The 19,261-nt window shown below is 41.4% G+C and overlaps 1 protein-coding gene across 1 annotated transcript in view; it reads right to left on the minus strand.

Moving 5' to 3' along the window:
- Nucleotides 1–19,261, minus strand: part of LOC112573629 (allatostatin-A receptor-like) — a 52,238-nt gene extending 32,977 nt beyond the window's left edge. Inside the window, 1 exon segment of the mRNA XM_025254164.1 lies at nucleotides 15,681–19,261. Coding sequence (XP_025109949.1) covers nucleotides 15,681–16,124 — 444 coding nt within the window. The 5' untranslated portion in view covers nucleotides 16,125–19,261.

Raw genomic sequence — 19,261 nt, forward strand, 5'->3', positions numbered from 1 at the left:
CAGGTAAAAAAAAAGCTTCCAATCTTTTCAGGTGGTAAACTTTAAAATGCTGACTGCTTTCTTTTAACTTGATGATGTACCTGTGTACATGTCTGTGTGTGTGTGTTCATGAGTTTTGCTGCTCTTTTCTCTTCTCTTAATCCCATCCCTCCTTTTCCTTAATCTCTTCTTAGCCTTCTGGCTCCAAAGAAACCAAAACCGCTACTTCGCGACCTCTTTGGCTAATTAGCATGTATAAATAGATTATTTATTTGGTGTCAGGGCAAACCTCTCCAATTACTTGTACTTTGTATTTTTGTATTTTCGAGTTGTTTGTCGTCTTTTCTGTTTTGTTACCGCCATTATGTTTGTCTGGTCACCAAACTATTTCTGGTAGTAATTAGACTTGTATAACTTATTTCCCTAATTTAATTGAATCGAGCGTTGCATACACGAGGGGACAAAAATGTAAAATATACAAAGACAACACAGCACCAAACTACAGGAGCAAGAATTCGGGATGGAGAAAAGCTAGTCTGAACATTAGTCTGAGGTTGTGCTTTGAATGCATTTGCCGGAGTAGAGAATGCCAGACCTCGGCACAGGGGATGGAAGCATTAGTGAACAGAACAGAAGTGTAGAAAGTTCAAAGGGCACGATGGCACAAACACGCAGTTCATCAGGAGTTCAGTTGAGGTCGCACACCTGCTCCGATCCACAATCTTATCATTGGAAATGTGGGGAGCAGGTACACGGCCCGTGGATTACTACGTCAAGATCACGTGGTCCGCAGATTAGACCAAGTTAAATTGCAGTGAATTGGAGAGAGGGAGCCGTGTACACACTTCAGACAAGGAGATTAAGAAGAATGATGATGCTGGAGTACATCTCTGTCTGTTTCTCCGTCTCACAGGAGGAAAGATGGAGAGAGACAAAGAGAACTGAATGCATCCCGGGAAACAAATGCAGTCAGCACTTAGTAAAAAATAAAGAGCAAGAAACAGACCTAACCAACTAAAAGATAAGAAGAGGGATAAAATCTTATCCACCGTTTTAGTGTCCAGAAGGTGAAGTGTATTTTGTGTTGATCACATCGAAATGCCGCCTGCACGCGCCAAGCTGTCGTGATCAAACGGGTGGCAACCGTGTACCCGCTCAGCGCTACTCCTACTGAACAGTTCTTGGCTTCTAGCAACATGTCTCAAGACTGATAGTCAGTCCTTCACACACTCCATTGATCTGCCTTTCATTTGTCCACCTCTCCATCCTACCGGTCAGTCCCTACTACCACACTACTGTTTGTGTGTCTGTACCATGCCGTTCATCTCTCACACAGTTCGTTAGTCTGACAGCTTACATCAGTTTTTTTATCTTGTTCACTTGTATTCATGGACATCGGCAGTGTTTACCAAAAGTAAAATTGTCTTTACATGATGTAGAGAACTCGCTGATGAAGTTAACCCGACAGGCAAACTAATTCCCGATTAATGAGCCTTTTAGGAGGTGAAGTTGGCTAATCATGTAATCATGGCGAGAAAGAAGGGTGTCAGTGCACATACATTATTTAGGCAAAAGTTGAAAAGGGGAACTAACAGCTAAAATGACAAACATTTAAAATAAGATAAAAAAACCCAAATGAACAATGGAAAGAATAGCGAAGTGCGATTGTGGTATTTATTTTTGTTTTTCACCAAGTAGGGGTTGGGGAGATGTTTTACGCCGATCCAGCAACTAAGGGTATATCATGGCAAGGCAGCTAGCCATGTAAACAGATGCCACAAACACAGAAAGCTTGCCCGACACGAGAACTGAACACAGAACAGTCAACTTCCACTGTATTATCGACCTTTGTGCCAATGGACCACTCAGTCTGCTCTTCTCAGCTTCCATGCAATTCAATGAAAACATCACAAAATGGTACTATCAAACAGTTCTTTTTCCTAAATATCTGTAAAACAGTTCTGTTCCATTATATCTGTACGAAACATTTATGCACCATGACATCTGTCCAGTTTATTTGTTGGGTCTACACAAATTCAGTGTTCGTTTCTGATGAACTAAATCAGTCCTGACTTCCGCCATGGAAAGATTACTCGAAAGAAGGCCCCACAGATAAATTACTAGCTGGTGAAATGACTCGGGTAGGCCCACCATGAGCCCATAAATATGGGGTTTGAACAATTCCCTGCTAGTCGCCGATTTACCCAGACCGGGCAGGTAATACGCTGGGTAAACGGAATTTCACGAACACGAGACCTGGCCAGTAGTTTGCCAGACAGGGATGGAGGACACGTGGCCAAGGCACACAGCCTGTCTGAGTTCTCGAACGTTCTTTCTGGAAATTCCTACAACGAGCCATCGAGAGGATGTTCTGGTCATAATACGCTCTCGGAAAACAAGAAAATAAACAAAACTGAGTATCAGCTTGCTTGGTGTGTGTGTGTGTAGGGTGGGGAGCTGAAACACACCAACTGGCAGAGTCACAGAAGTTTGTAGACAGACTATAGAATCTTGTCCTCGACCAGCAGTCGCCGGACATGCAGAACGACAACTCCCGATGAGTAGCGTCCCCTTGCAGCCAGAGTTGCTCGCGCCAAGAACCCAGACGTGAACCTTTCAATGGCGACATGGGCTGCTTCAACCATGCGCCGGCCTCGAGTGGCTGCTGGTAGTCGCAAGTTGATGAAGTCCAGCGTGGTGAAAAGAAAGTGATTTCCATAAAAGTGGAAAAAAATGTGTTAGTTGTTTAAAATCCGATGAATCCTCATTCAGGTACATTCACGATTTATTTTTGTATCCCGCCTTCATGCATCTGTCTGCTTCTCAAAGAACTTGGGAGATGTTTGTTTTAGACATAATTACCATAGCAACAAAAGAAAAGTGTAAAATGTCCAAGAAATGCAAATGTCACAAGTGTGATATTCTAGTCAACACGGGTTAAAAACAGCGAGATAATAAACATGGTAAATCGACCAACATAACAAACATACAAATTATAAAGGAACAAAAAAAAAAAAAAAACAAACAACAAAAAAAAACAAACCCCACAACAATTTTGGAATTCATAAAGATAATACGTGGTAAAAAATGGTCAGTCAGCAGTGTGTCTACTAGAAGCCCTCCTGTTGGTTGCTGACCATAAAGTGAGAAGCTTACTGACGGTCTGGGCCAGGATTTGGCAGAACTTCGTGGGAAAAATATAGTCCCGATGGTCTTATCGGCAGTTAGCGCGAGGACTGCAAATATTTAATAGTTCGGTCAGTAATCAAGCACGAAAATTCCCGAAGCCACTCCGGTGATATTCGGGTTTCTGGAATCCATTTCTTACACCATTGTGCAGGTGACTGCTGTCTTCACATCTAAACGAAAACAGGAGAAAACATCCACGGGTTTTGTGCCGAAAGTGTGGTCAGGATATAGACAGGTCTCAGTTCATATAGTATAAACTTACTAAGACATCGGGGTATGTTCAAGCCGAGACACCACGAGACGCCATCATGGTAACGGATGAGACTCGAGCAGTTGAATATGAAAAATCGACCTTCTAGTAATCCTAAACCTTTTTCAAATCTCGTTATGTTGCAATCCGTCTGCTGAAAATAACTCACGGAATGCAACTTTTATTAGAAACTCTGGATTTACCTCAAGGAAGAATAAAAACAAACGTCTCTCGCCGATCAGGAGTCTCAGGTCACGTGGCCAGGCGTCTCGGCAAGTCGTGACGTGTCAGGAGTGTATCCAAGACATCACGTGGGTTAGACGAGAGCCGCCTGCTAAAGGGACTTCGTAAGTTTACGATGTGTGATGATGTGCAGGTGAAAGATCGGTTTTTTGTTCATGATGGCCGTGCACTATCGTGTTCGATGTCCCCGGAAGTTACGACACCACGGAGGCCAGTCGGAAGCCTCGTTGTGGTACAAGTCCTGCGAGAATATTGCCGAGCAAATTAACAGTCTCGTGGGACATTTTCTCGTGGGCTGTTGATGCATATCTGTCATATTGTTGCAGCATTTTGATACCTGTTCCTAGTTTGTCCTATCAACTGTCCTCGTGAATCCTCTTGAATCCAGTCTGACATATCAACGGTCCTCGTGCGTTCAGCCTGACATATCAACTTTGTTCGCGAACCCTGTATGACATATTGAACCCACTATGGCATATCTACTTCAGTCGTGAACCAAGTTTTCATACAAGTTCAATTCAGCCATAAAAATGAAAAACCCTTGTGAAAGTAGGGATTATGCGGCCAGAGTGTAGAGCAATGAGAAGGTAAGCTTCCATCAGTCCCCCTCGTAATGAAATTCATTGCATTCGATGGCTACTTCTAACCTTATTGAAAGTCTTAATATTTTAGGATCGCTACGACATAGGAAACCCCATCTGATGAATAAACCATGAGGGCAGACTCTCATCTTGAAAGGCGAGGTGTCGTCTGCTGCTCGGTGGTGCTTGACACGCTGGAGATCGGCTCACGTGAAGTGCTTTTAAATTTGATGAAAGCGAGTTAAACGAGAAGTTGAGAGAAAAGCACACACACACACACACGGTGTCAGATTAATAATAATAAATTTGCGCAGTAGAAGGTTATTTTGGAACTGGGTACGTGGTATCCCACTCTTGTGTCTGTACCTTCTGTTGCCCATGACCAGAGTACAGGATCGAGGTTTGAACCAGCTACATGTCCTCACTCAAGTAACTTAGGTTCCTAGGTCAGATGGAGATACAACATTACCTTCTGAGAAGACCTAAAAGTGTACCCATGATTTGACTGTACGCAGAGCTGCATTGTCAAGGGACCTCATGGATTCCAGATGATGACTATCATGATGTAGCTCGAGTTAGTACAGAAGCAAGAGCGCACTCTGGTGTCCGTCTCTTGACAGTTCTTGACGAGCAGTTGATAGTTCTATTCGTGGGGTGTCCTACAGTTGATTGTTATATTCGTGGGGTGTCCGAGGTCTCTGGTGGTCATCTTCACGAGGATGTCACGTGTTCGGGTCACAGACTGGAGGCTGAAGAGAGAGAGAAGATCGCTGGAGCACTTAGCAGGTATTTAGCGGGTATTTAGCGGGTATTTAGCGGGTATTTAGCGGGTATTTAGCGGGTATTTAGCGGATTGTTCTCGCTCAGCAAAGAGGTCCACGGAAAAAATGCTGCACAAAGACTTTCTTAACAAAATAGAAGAAAATAATCTAAACGTTTAATCTTCCGTTGCAAACCGTTAAAAACGTAATGACTGATTTACACCACGAAGCCCATTGTGATGCACAGCACTCAAAACAGAATGAAGCTTCAGTTTCATATGAACTTCAGAAATTGTAAGCAGAGGAGCACGGTTGAAAAAAACTGTCATTTAACTGGCAAGAGAGACAGTTTATCATCTTTAAAAGGTCTACATCAAAAACCTCAACTGATGAGTTAAAGCAAAGGTTTAACTTCTTTAACTTCTTATACACACATCTATATCCTACATATACACACATTTTCAAATATGCCAGCACACATTGAGACAAGACCTTGTAATATGTATTTGAAAGCATACCCCTCCCTCATCCCTTTCTTTGCGTTGCGCGCGCACATACGTACATACATGCACACACACGTGCGCGCATACACACACATGCACAGAAAAAAGAAAAAAAAATTCAATCGCCCGGAGAAAAGATTTTTGCGGCATTCAGCGTATTTTGTCATTAGAGTGTGTTAGGGGAGATGTTTGGGCCTTGTTGTCCCTGTCCTGGGGAAATTACAGCCGCCCTAGGAGAGTAAAGAAAGTCCGGGTGGCAGCAGCAGCAGCAGTTAACCTCTTGACCTCTAACCCACGCAGCACGCTGACCGGAGTCACGTGATGTGCTGAGTGTTTCTTGGAGGTTATATTGTGAACACCCACACCCAGTAACCAATGATGAGCAGCTTTTTTCTCCAAACAACTGGGTTTAGTTCATTACAAGATGTCACCATCCCAAACCTTAGTGACTCGCTCCCTTTCCATCATGACAGACATCGTTTCCAGCATCTAAATGGTACTCACGGGAAAAAAAAGACAAAACTGTGACATTTTTGAATGAGAATGCCCGAATTTTCATTATCGGTAGCCTTAACGACCGAAGAATATCGCCAGCGAAAGAAAATAGACAAAATGGCGGCTGGAAGGGAGTTTTGGTGAGAAGAGATATTCTTCATAAATAATTGTGGGCGGGTAGGTAGGTGGGGAAATTTTATTTTGAAACAGAATACAGTTTTGATATAATTTTTCACTAGAATGTCACAATTCGAGAGCTCTCTTGCTGAGATGATTAATTTTCCACAAGATCAGCAGCTGGACAGATACTGCCCTTTAAGATCGCACAAAATGATTTAAAAAGAGAAAGCCCTTCAAGAACTCGCGGCATTATCTCGTTTTCGTTTTAAAAAAATATCAGAACTGAGGAAAACACAGAATTCCGAAAGTCTTTGAAGTCATTTCAAATTTATTCTATCTCTTTATTTTCCAGATCATCAAGCCCAGAGGGTGTGTTTTGAACTGAATCACAGGACAACAGCAACACCTCTTCCTCTCCAGAGCCTCGCACATTCCGGGTGTGACAGGAGAGTTTCAGTTACTAAATTGATCTCGCCCACAAAAGAGCACTTCCGCTCTAACTTCAACCTCAGAAGAGTGTCCTTAAGAAATTAATCAAGCAGGCAAGAATGAAAGAAAGGTTGGGAGGAAAGAAAGAAAGAATGAATAAAAAAAGAAACAAATAAATAAAAAGAGAGAAAAATCTGTAATCTGTGAAGCCAAGGGATTCTTATAAAAACTGGTTAAACTTTTCTAGCAATATCCAATCCATCTGCAATGAAATAAAATATCAACCAATCATGAACCCAGACAAACAAACTCGCAGGCAGCTAAAGGGAGATCAATCACAAAGAAGTAGCTAAACTCAATAAAATTCCAAGAAAAGAGACAGAGGGTTGCAAGCATCCAAAGACAGAAAGGACCAAAGAAAGAAAGACAAGAAGAAAATAAAGAAAAGGAAAGAAAAAAGCAAAGACAGAAGACAGAAAGAACAAAGAAGAAACTGGAGGAAGGGAAAGGAAGATTTCTTGACTAAAGCCAATCTTTAAAGCCAAACATCAAAAGTGAGAAATGTTTTGGTGTGCCTGGGTATGCTGTGAATACCTTAAGATCCTGGTGTTTCAGAAAGATTGAATTTTTGGGTGACGTCAAAGGTTACTGAGATTCGCGCATGCGCAGTGCGTTTTGTCGTCCCGGCTTTCTCAGGACTGGTATTCATATCGAGACGATAGACTTACATGCTGCTTGTGCATTTTCCTTCCAGCACTTCAAAAACAAAAAGCACTTGCCCATACAATAGTTACAAAAATAATAAACAAATAAAGGACACATACATAAAATTCGGAGAGCTGCCTGTCAGTCGAAGGGACGCCACTCTAAGTATCTGTAACTATTACTACTTCTCTCGCTGCTGTAATTATTAATGAGATTGTTGCTTCCTTAATTATTATATTTTTTTCTTAACATTACGTGTAACTATTCCAAGCTATGTACATTTTGTATTAAAATATATGAATCTTACTCATTGTTAATATTGTGTGACCATGTTTAATAAATATTATTTCATGGATGTAGATGTGTATCGATATGAATAAATATTAGTACACATGATAATGAAGAATTCATCTAAGAAGATTGACCTTTTGAAGAGAAGGAAGGATGTTGGCAAGTTTAAAAAACAAACTATTTAAGGTTGGACTGCGACCAGAAGCAATATAATCAAGGTTTATTTTTATTGAGACAGTAACAGCGAGACGGGAAAAGAAAAAAAATCCTGGAGAAATTCTGGGATGGTTGTGCAGCAGCAGTAAAAAGTAACGACTAGAATCACAATTTTCTTTGCCTAATTGAATGCAATAGGACTGTTTCACCCCAAGACCTTTGCCTGTCCAATAAATATGTTTAATATGTAATATGAAAACATAAGTATTATGGACAAGCAACTCTTCCTTTTTCATGACAAAACATAATAAGGAAGCAACTCACAATATCAGTAACAAACTGATCGTGCAAAGCTAGGACTATGACGATTTTTGTTGTTATTTATCCAGAAGTGAAAGACTGAGGACCGTACCTGAGATGTTCTCAGTTCACATCTGTCTGTCTCACCCTTTCTATTTCTTCTTTTTAGTTTTTTTCTCTCTCTTTCACTCACCAGATGATTGCAATCAGTTGCATGCCACTATCAAAGCATGCAAGCAAGTTGCAGCAGCCACTAGTTGTCACCACAACCTGTTGATCGTGGGATGTCCACAGACCTGCTCGTGACGAACAGGACACGTGATCACGTCTCACGTCAACGTAACCACTTCACAAAACCTCGCGTGAGCTCGTCATGCACAGGTGTCTTCGGCATTTCCACTCCCACCCGTCCACCACCCGTGACACTTTAGAAAGAAACGTTTCCAGTGAGTAATACAGGATTTCTTGAGGTCTCTGTCTGTCTGCATACAAGGCTAAACGGTTTATTGTTGTATGCCCATCATCGCCTTTCTGTCAACCGATCTCTACTTCAAAAACTAATAAAATTAAACACGAATGTAGGCTGACACGTGTAAGAGAATTCTTTCTTACTTTCTTTCGTTTGTTCGTTTTCTTGTTCGTTCGTGGTTTTATTCCACTGTTCTTTCCTTTTATCGAATTTTTTTGGGGTGGGGTTTATTTCCTTTTTTCTTTTTTTCTTTCTTTTTTTTGTTCCTTTTCCCTTTTTCTTCCCTTATTTATTCATTTTGTCTTCTTTCGGGTGACTAAATAAAAATAAATAAGACAACCCTCTAATAGACGGAAGGAACTGCTGTTGTAAGTCATTTGAATGAAAATTAAAAACACTGATTCCATTAATATTCCATTACAATATAGATAACAAAGTTTTCTGATACAATCATTGTTCTTTTACCTGAACAATTACGAGTTTAAACCGCATGATGTAAATGATAGCCTTCATCTCCATGTTTTCTTACAGACTCAGAGTGAGTGAATAGCTGCTGCCACCTTCCTCACTGCCATGTGACATGAAGACCTGGTGACACCAGGTCCTGCTGATATCATAAAAGTATCATTAATTCCTGAGGGCCAGCATCTTCGGCTTTTGTGGAAGCCCTAAGCCCGATGGATTCCCAATCTTTCATCGCCCTTTAAAGCTGCTAGTCCGTGCTTTTAAACAATTTAGGGAGGCACTCAACGGTAAAAATGTACACCAGCGCGCGCAGCACCGAATTAACAGGTTATTTGCAGTTTCAGGTTCACCATTTTTCATTGGCACTTTCAGATGTTCGTTTTTCTGCTTGTTCTCTCTTTTGCTCTCTCTTTCTTCCTCTGTTTGTTTTTTTTTTTTCTTTCCTTCTTTTTCTCTCTTTGCTCTCTGTATCCTGTCTGTGATTTCTCCCTTTCTCTCTCACTCTCTCACTTAACCAAGTGCTTCTCTCCATTGCACAATTATCTGTCGAATTTCCTTTTCCTGAACAGCTTCGAGCTCAACGAGATGAGACAAGGAGTGAGAGAATAATGTTGTAAGAAGTTTGAAGAAAATGTCTTCCATTCTGTCACTTTCAAGAATCAAAAAGCGAAGAAATAAACTAAGCTAACTCTCCAACATATTTTTCATGCAACATATATTTTTAGAGATTTTTTCTGTCTTATTTGAATTTTTGGTGACACATTTTCAAAGACCGATATAATTTTCTATCCAATCACTTACTGATGCATACCGGAATCTTTTTATTTTGTGTTAAGAGGCTTGAGGATGTTTTTAGGCGATAAAGTGATTTTAATGTTCGATTCTTTTGTGAAGCATTTTATCAGTTTCTAGGATATTTACATCTCTTGATATGTCACACACAGAGCTTAAGTAAGAAGCCAATTTTTCCTATTATGGGTTTCTTAGTAAACTCTGTTAGTTTATCTACAGGTCTCTGCGTTTCGCAAGCTTTTCTTTGTTGTTATCAACTTCTTAATCTATCTTGACAGTATCATAACTGAAATGCTGATATGCTTTAATTAACCATGAATTTCATGCCATTAAGAACCATTTAATCATGAATTTCTCCCCAGAATACTCACACCAGCCTCGAACACACATGTACATTTAGACAGTCTACCTCGAGAAGAAAGGACTCTCAAACTATTCACCGCCAGTTGAGCGATTTACATAAACTCAGAGCCAGACCCAGGTCTCGATTCTCCATCTTTTCCAACAACAGAAATTGCGCTGTTATGTAAAACAAAACACTCCAAGACTCAAATCTCTTAAAGTCGAAAATTTGGCCATCCTTCGCAAGGAAGAAAAAAGGGAATCGAATAGAAATCCAAGAAAGAAAAAAAAGAGGGAGGAGTAAAAGCATGTGTGGCGAGAACTGATGAGCTCACCTCTCCTGCCAAATAGACAAAAAGGAATAATGGAATGGATAATGCATATCATAACCTAATCTACGAAGTTCATAGCAGAGTTTAAAGGAAATCCTTTTACATATATATGCATGAGTTGCCCTCTTAAAAAAGTCGGTCGAGCCCACATTGTTGCACTCCAGACAGAGAGATGTTGTGCTCAAGGCTTTCTACTGATCAGTCACTGACTTGTTAGTCGTCTGCAAACTTCTTGCCGATGTCATCGATACCATCATCGTGGAGATTAACAAGGACTAAGTGGAGGATGGAAAGAAAAAAAATGTTCGGGACCTACACTCATTTCCAGAGCGTCTCCACCTTCCTTGCCTGACAGTCCCGCTTTCCAGATGATGACACTCGCCTGACCGAGGCCAAATTAACGAGGGAGCGGGGACCTGTGAGAGGGGACAGGGTACGAATACCAACTAAAGACAATCACTTCTAACCTTTCCCATGTGAGGGTCTCGGGGCTCAGAGGTTTGGAGGGTCTGTCCATTAGTCGCTAACTGCCAACACTCATCGTGGTTTGGTCACAGAGAGGGAGAGACGGAGAGGGCGAGAGAGAAAGAAGACAGAAGAGAAGGATGACACAAGTTGCTGTTTGTTAGAGACACAAACAAGAGTTAATGTGCGATTTAACTTAATTTTGAAAGTGCACATGCCCAGTTACAGTTTCCTCTCGTGATGTCGAGGCATTTTCTCAGGATGTTTGCTTGGGTATCTAATCCATAGAATGTTGGTGCGATGTTTCTAATGCAATAAAGCTGAGCCACAGAACAGAATACATCACTAGAGACCCTTTAATATAAAACTTTAATATAATTTATATATATATATACCAATAAAACGAAGAGCTCACTATGGAAGTACACATGAAGCTAGAGTAAATGTAGCGAAACTTGTCCTTACAAACATTGTCTTAATGATCTCTAAAGAATGTCTCTCGTCTAAAATACAGTGAAATAATTACTTCTGCCTCCAACCTGCATTTAATAAGCTTTAAATGCGTCATCAATATTATTTGAAAGGAAACCAATGACAGCATCAGAAACAACTCTCCGCTTAATTTTTTCACCTATCAAAATTGAAAAAAGGTAGAAGAAAGGTTTCACAATTTCTGTCACTTAGCTTTTCGCCTCACGAGACTGACATGCTGACAATTAAACTCCTAAAGTTTGAAATCTCCTTGGTAATAGGAAAAATGTTTGTCCAGTCCATTTCCCTGAGAAGCGATCAGAACCGCCTAAAATATTTTCCGTTGACAGACCAGAGTTCGAGAAGAATAATCCTGGATTCTCAACAGAGGCCAAGTTCTTTACCAACCTGTTGGACATGGTGTCAACCAAACCCGACATTCTCCAGCAATGACAAGACTGCACTGGCAGAGAGAATTCATGGAAGATTAAGCAAACAAACAAAGAACGAATGAATGAATGACCTAAACAAGTTTTGAGATGTTTGTATAAGTGGACATACCCAGGAGACGAAAGCAGAAATGTTTTTTCTCTGTTGTCGGATTTATGACTTCTAATGAGGATTAATTTTTAGCTTCTTCTCCTTATCGTCATCATCTCCTTCTTCATCTACCTTTGATGATGGTGTCTGATCATTAAGGAACTTATATAATCATTTTGTTGCTTCCTACAAATTGTTGTTTATCCAAGTTGTAATCCATTTTAAATGTTTATGTACTTCTACTCGGTTATTGATGAAAGAAGCCGTGGCTCAGTTTATGTCTAGAACTTGTTTTTCTCTCAATCAAGTCTTAGAATTTAATCTTGGCTGCAGGACTAGCACATTTTCAAGTGCATGTAGGCTGGACTGAAACATAAGAGCTTATTTCGCCATTCCAACACACACAGTACAGCTTAACTACAGGGTTTGCGAGCTCTCCAGTCGCGGAGATTGGCTTTTCTCCCAGCAATGGCTGACCTGACGAGGGGGATAACAGCCTCCTTATTCCCTAACTGTTGGGTCGTCTGTGTCATTATGCATCGGAAAGAACTGTTAATGGCCTGCTCACTGTCACACTGTCCATTGCTTGGTAAAGTTGAGTTTAAATTGTGAATTAATTACTGCGTTGATTCATTCCTTACGGGGTAGGTCAGAGTTTAATTCTGAGTGGTTAATTGATTGGTTAGTTAAACTGCAATGTAAACATCTTGGATTTCCTGGATCGTGCAATTGCACCAGCTACCAGTCAAACTTCTAACCTCTCTATCTTTTAAAGAAGTATTGCAATTTTCCAGACTGACATGTTAGTTTTACACTGTTAGTTTTGACAACTCTAACAGCCGACCCTCCAGACCCTCTCTATGTTTTTCTTCGGGTTTACCCGAGGTGAGATGACTACAAAATTGAGTTGATTTGATAGTTGGAGGTCTGGTTGTAGCAAATCTGCTCTGACAGTACTCTTTGTCAGGCGAAACATATTTCCTTGTCCATATCGGATAAGCATCATTCAGCTTTAATCAAATTATGCAATTAGCGGCAAGGACAATCAAACTTCTCATTTTACCATCATCTTTAGCAGAAAGCAAATATCTGGGTAAAAATTTCTTTGCCCACCTCTGTCTCAGAAGGCAAGGAAGTGAGGCAGCATGGAGGTGGAGGAGATGACACCGCGACAACATCGACTGAAAAATATTTTCTCTTACTTCTTGACCATCTCTGTAGCTGGCTTCTGTTTCTCAGCTTTCATCAACTTGCGATGTGGAGCTCCCTCGTGGTTTTTATGTCCTTTTTAAGTTCGCAGCCAGCAAGATTTAACCGCTTATCGTGCAAGTGGCTTGGCAAAGTCCAGAAATCGAACTCTACATGGTCAAACTATTTCTCTTGCTTTTTGTTGTTATCAGACGGTTTCTGAGGGCTTCTTGCATGCTAAGTGCTGTCAGGAGGTATAAGCTGCTAAAGATTTGTAAGGAGCAGTTGTTGCTTTGAAATGCACATTGCATGAGGTAAATTCATAGTAACAGCAAATACTTTAATACAAAAACAATGTACGCTTTTCTTTAATTGTTTGAAGAGTATTTTTTATTTTTTGGTGTCTTCGTTATGTGATGCACTAGATTCACACACACGCACACACTGAGACAAATACACACTCACATGCACACAGTTACATTTACAGAACCAAGCACATACAGACCATGAGATACAATGTCAACTTTTCATATTTAACTCAAAGGTGGTAAAAAAATTTTAGTTCCACGTATGTGTTCTGAGTCCTTGCTAATGTGACCAAGGTCTTCATTTTTCTTTCTCTCTTTCTTTCTTTTGCTTTAACTGATTGGCATCAGCTGACAAGGACTTCGTGGCGATTTCGCTCAGGAAATATTTTTGCCTCGCATCCTAACATCTGCAACTTTGGGGTCAAGGGTCGATTGCACGAATTGGAACAGGATTTGAAGGAAGAAGTATTCGCAGGCGGATCCATACGAGACAACAGCTCTGCCTGCTCTCTCACTAGCCTTCGTCTGTCTGTCTTCTGGTTGATGAGTTCGTTAGCAATACAAACATGTTGTGTATAAAATCGTATGGAGGGTCATGTGATCGAACGCACCTTTGCACGTGATAAACACAATAATTTTTAATGATTCAATAACCTATTTGTTCTGAATAACCTTTAGTTCAAAGCTTAGCAATGTTAAATTGGTTGACCCCGCCTAGCATTAGGTTTTGAATTACAATTTTTTTCGATTTTACTGGATTGGTTTGAGAGTTTCTTTATTTGAAATTTCCTCGTTGCCTTTGTATTGTTTACCTGCTCGAGTTCGAAAACAAATCATAGTATATAATCGTACACGAAATTTTAGAGAAAACAAGACTAAAAAATTTAAACTTTTGGTTGAACTGACAAGTCAGTGAAGATTGTGGATCAGAAGCTCCACAGCTCATCAACAAAATTTTTTGTCGTTATAAGATGACATTCTTCTTGTTCTTCTTACTTTTGCTCTTGTTCTTGTTGTTCTTCTTCTTATTATTTCTTCTCTTCCCCCGTTCTATCAGTAGTTCACTGTAAGGACTCCAAAAGCGGAAGACCTAAAGCTGACGGTCAGTGCATGCGCATACAGTGATGACGTGTATTCCTGGCTGCGCAGCACTTGTCTGTGCGACTGCTGTAAGCAGGATCCGTGTGTGTCCCTCAGTGCCAGAGGATGAACACTAAGCCCTCCACAGTTCATCATGCGGTCGGTCGGAGGCTCCGTGCCTGGCCAGCACCTCGCCGTAATGGAGTCATTTCCATCGTCGTTAGCGTCCGGTGTGATGGCATGCACGCCAAACGCGACAATCCCAATTATTTTCACCGAACTGCGGTCAGAAATTTGTCACAGGGACGAAAATAGTTTAGTGAATTTAATCACGAACTTGTATTACTGGACTGCTGGCAGACATTTTTTTTCCAGTTAACTACTAAAACGAGGCAGGTGTGTACAAAGCTTCCGGTTTAGTCACATTTTTGTTTAGGCTCGCCGAGACTAACAGCGGAGAACTGCGCAAGAGGCTAAGCGTTGGTCTCGGCAGACAGACAGCAGTCCACCTATACTCACCGAGGGTTTAATCCATGTCAGAGGTCAACGTGAAAGGAAAATATATTTATCTAAACACTGGTATGAACTCGGCATAGGAAGCTCGGCCTCGTATCGTCAGTTCCCACATAACAAGCCGATCAACATTTCACTTCACAGAAAAAGTGAGAGAAAAGAAGAGAGAAGACTGAGAGAGAAAGGGAAAGATGGAGAGACAGGGAGGGAGAGTGAAAAGAAAAAGATTCGCATACAATGATACACACATCATACTTCTTGTGATTGTATCTTTCAAAATGTGAGAAATAAGGGGTCGGTGTTCTCCGGGTCCCACAAGGAGCCTGCTTATCATTATTTACGCCAGCTTGATGTAAACGAACAATTTAAGCAAGAAAAAGATGGAATGACAGATAAAAATTATTTATGAATGACGCAGTACTTTGATTGCAGAGTTTACCTCCCCTAGCAAACAACAGTAATCATTTTTCGTGAATATCTCTTTTTTCACACTTTTTAAATGTCGAGATGTGGGAAAGGAACTTCTAGTTGTAGTAATTGTGTTTGTTTGAATTTATGTGTTCACAGAAAAACTCTAAATGCCGTTTTAACCCCTTCGCGACACATGGGCTGGATGAATAGGCAGAGTGCTGGAATAAACAAGAACTAGGAAGGAAAAACCTCAGTAGAGTGCACTCCTCTCCCTGTCCCCTCCCTAGGGTCGTCGCTCTCACCTTAATGGGGACACAGAAGACTACGAGCACGAGGTCGGCCGAGGCCAGTGACGTCAGAAAGATGTTGGTGATGGAGCGCAGCCTCTCGTTCCGCAGCACCACGATGATGACGAGGGCGTTGCCGGTCAGGCCGAAGATGAGGGTGAAGCCGTACACCAAGGACACGGGGATGACCTCCCCTAGCGGCAGCGAGTCCAGAGACACCGAGGTCTCGTAGTCGTAGGTGTAGTCGTAATCGTCGCTGCCGTTGGTGCGCGCGTGCGTGACGTTGTCTGCGGCCATCGACAGTGCGGTAGTCCACGTGGTGTTTTGCGAAGAGGCACCATCACCACCACCACCACCACTACCAGAAGTAGCAGAAGGAAGCCATGCATGCGTTGACCATGTCACTTCCGTCAAAGAACGAAGCGTGGACGGAGTAGAAAAATCGTGAAATGAATCCATCGTGACTAGTTTCTCATCCACGCGATATTTTTCTAATCCTTTTTTTTCTTATTCTCGAACAGTCTTTCTCATCCACAATCAGTCCCCGGAATAAATATTCTCATCCACGCTGTCTCTGTGATCCACGAGAAAAATGTCTAATATCCTTTACTTGTTCTCGAACAGCCTTCCTAGTCCATGAACAGTCATCACTGACAATGTTTTTAATCCACGAATCCAATTTCTCATCTAAGAGTAGTCTTTGCTCAAGGGTCCCTAATTCACAAGCAATCTTTCCATTCAATGAGCAGAAGTTCTCACCGAAATGACAGACTCGCCTTCGGTGATCAGCAAGCTCTGTAACTTCGCGATAAGTCGTCCACAAGGGCAAAGGTCAACCAATTGGATGCTCCTTGCACGGTACACAGGAACAAATCGGACGCAATCATGTCCACCATTCTCATTGCCGAGAGAAGCACTCACTGCTTCAACAAGCAAATTAGTCTTTAAAAATCGAATTCGACACTCGACATAAAGTCGAACAAATTAAAACAAGGGCAGTTAATCTGCTTGCAGCAAGGAGAGAGCTGATAGGAAGCAAGTTTTTTTTTTCTACCAGCGTGATTTATACTGTCGGAGACATAAAAGCCATAAAGAACACTCTGTTCGCCTCATTGCGCAGTAATCGCATGCTTCTCTGACTGAAGAGAGAAAGAAATAGAAAAAGAGAGAACAAAGATAATGATTCTTTACTTGGTTTTGGAGTTTTTCTTTTTGGTTGGAAAATTGGCTTGCGATTCACCCCGCGATGGCGGTGGCCCCCGTTCTAGCACAAACAGATTGCCTGAAAGGAAAATTTATACTTTCCAATTTGTTTTCTTGGAAATGAAGTGTCCGCCTTTAAAACTCTCGTAGGAGTCGATTTTTAAGAATAAGACAGGTTGTCCTTTTTAGCGACAGTCCTCCCCCACAGGTATGTCTGACAAGAGTCAACAATCATTGTCACGTGTCCACGAATGAGAAGAAATTAATGTTGGTCAGTTGTATGAGCAGCTTTAGTAGACATCACCTGTAAAATTTATCAAACATCACCGTTTTCCTTCTCCTGTCCCATGAAGTCAGTATGATGGAAGTTTGCTCGAAGTTTTTTCCTTTCTTCACCTGTTTCCTCGTTATTATTCAAACAACACCTGTCAGTACAGGACGATTTGAGTAACTTCCTCGCCAAACCCATTGAGGGCGTAAAAGTTTGTAGTTTAAATACATTTTTAAATCCTCATCGAAACCTCAAACATCATCAAAGAACCAATCACAGTCATTGGGTGAGATGATGCCCACCCATGAACAGCGTGGAATCTGTTTTAGTCCTCAGCCGCCCCTGAGGTCAAAGTTCGAGCAAAAGGAGACGAGCACAGGAGAGTTCTACTCCTCAGAATGGGAGCAAGCACCATGCAGACCCGCGCCCTGGTGTCGAACTCTCGACTGGCGAGAAGTTTCCAGACCACGTGGTTGCCGGCACGTCATGTGTGCTCGCAGATGCCGACTGTATCCCCCGCCCACGGCTGGCTGGCGGATGAGGGAGGAGGCGAGAGGATGCAAGAGAGAGAGAGATGTGGAGGTTGTGGGGATCAGTGGGGGAGGGGAGGGGAGGGTAGGGTGGGGTGGGCAACTGAAATGTCCGGGGCATTAGCACGCCAAGATTGACTGAAGGGTTATTGGTTGTCGCTGATGTCGCTGATGTCGCTGGTGTGACTGCCAAGAGTTAAGTATAGCGATGCGCCGATGACAAATTTACATCACAGGCCAATAATAATTCATTCAGGGCGGAAATGGGGAATTGCGGGGAATACGAAGGATAAACACGCGTCGAAATCCTAAGGGAGGGTAGAAAGATACAATCATCATCATCATCATCGTCGTCATCATCACAATCATCTATTAGTTGTTGTCAGCCCTTGTGTGGGTGTGTGTATCTATTCCCGTTCTCTCCGTTTCTATCTAAAAGTTATCTCAGTCTGAATTCTGTCCTGCTCTATCTTTCTTTCATTTCTCCTTCATTTCCAATACACTTCGCGGTTGTCTCCGCTTGTCTCCCGTCTCCTCCTCGTTTCTCACTATTTGTGCGCGAGGCTGCGAACTGAAGACTGAGGTCTCTTGGGTGGCGGGCAGGGACGAGCAGGCTTGTACTGATGTGATTGCCAAACTTTGATTCCCACCCCAATAAATAACAACCTTCTTGCTGGTGGCTCCCGTGATGAATGTGCTGCAAGCACTTGGCGCACTAATGCTTCCATCCATTATTAAGTGTGAGTGTGTATGTGTACGTGGTTTATATTCTTGTTTCCTCTTACAATGTAAATCACATATTTTACAAGTTTCTCCTTCTTCTTTTCTCTCCATTCCAGACAGCAAAACAATAAAATGTGGAGGAGGTGCCGAGCCAGTTAATGAGTCTCTCATTCTTATGTTTCTGTGGATCGCATGCGTCTGTCAACACCCACCCTTCTTCCGCCCATCTTTCATGCCCTGTCATATTTTTTTTTCATTCTATTTCTCCACAAAACAATTTGCTGCTGGATTTGTGGATCTGGCGACATCCGATTGCATCTTCTTTCTATCCCTTACCGTCAGGCGTGATTTCCATCGATGATTATCGGTTGGCAGTTTCTGAAAAATGTCATTTTTTCGAATCAGCTAAGTCTACAAATTCGTGACAAAGAAATAAAATAAAATAAAATAAAATAAAATAAAATAAAATAAAATAAAATAAAATAAAATAAAATAAAATAAAATAAAATAAAATAAAATAAAATAAAATAAAATAAAATAAAATAAAATAAAATAAAATAAAATAAAATAAAATAAAGAAAGTGGTTGTTTTGTTCGATGTTAATTAGACCATCACTTCCATTAACTTTAACCGTGGCAAACCCTAGTTTTGTGGTGGGGTGGTGGTTGTGCTGGTGGTTGTGGCGTTGGTGGTGATGGCTGAGAATCAGAAATCTTTTGTGTTCATTAGCAATGAACAGAAAAATTCGTGTCTGTATCTTGGATAGCTGGCGCCATTAAACATATTACGGTTGAGGAGAAAAAAAAGACGAGACTTCAGCCGACGATTTAATTAAATTCAAGTCTTCCGCTGCAAATAAAAATGTCAT

The sequence above is a fragment of the Pomacea canaliculata genome, linkage group LG10 (genome assembly GCF_003073045.1).
Source record: "Pomacea canaliculata isolate SZHN2017 linkage group LG10, ASM307304v1, whole genome shotgun sequence".
NCBI lineage: Eukaryota > Metazoa > Mollusca > Gastropoda > Architaenioglossa > Ampullariidae > Pomacea > Pomacea canaliculata.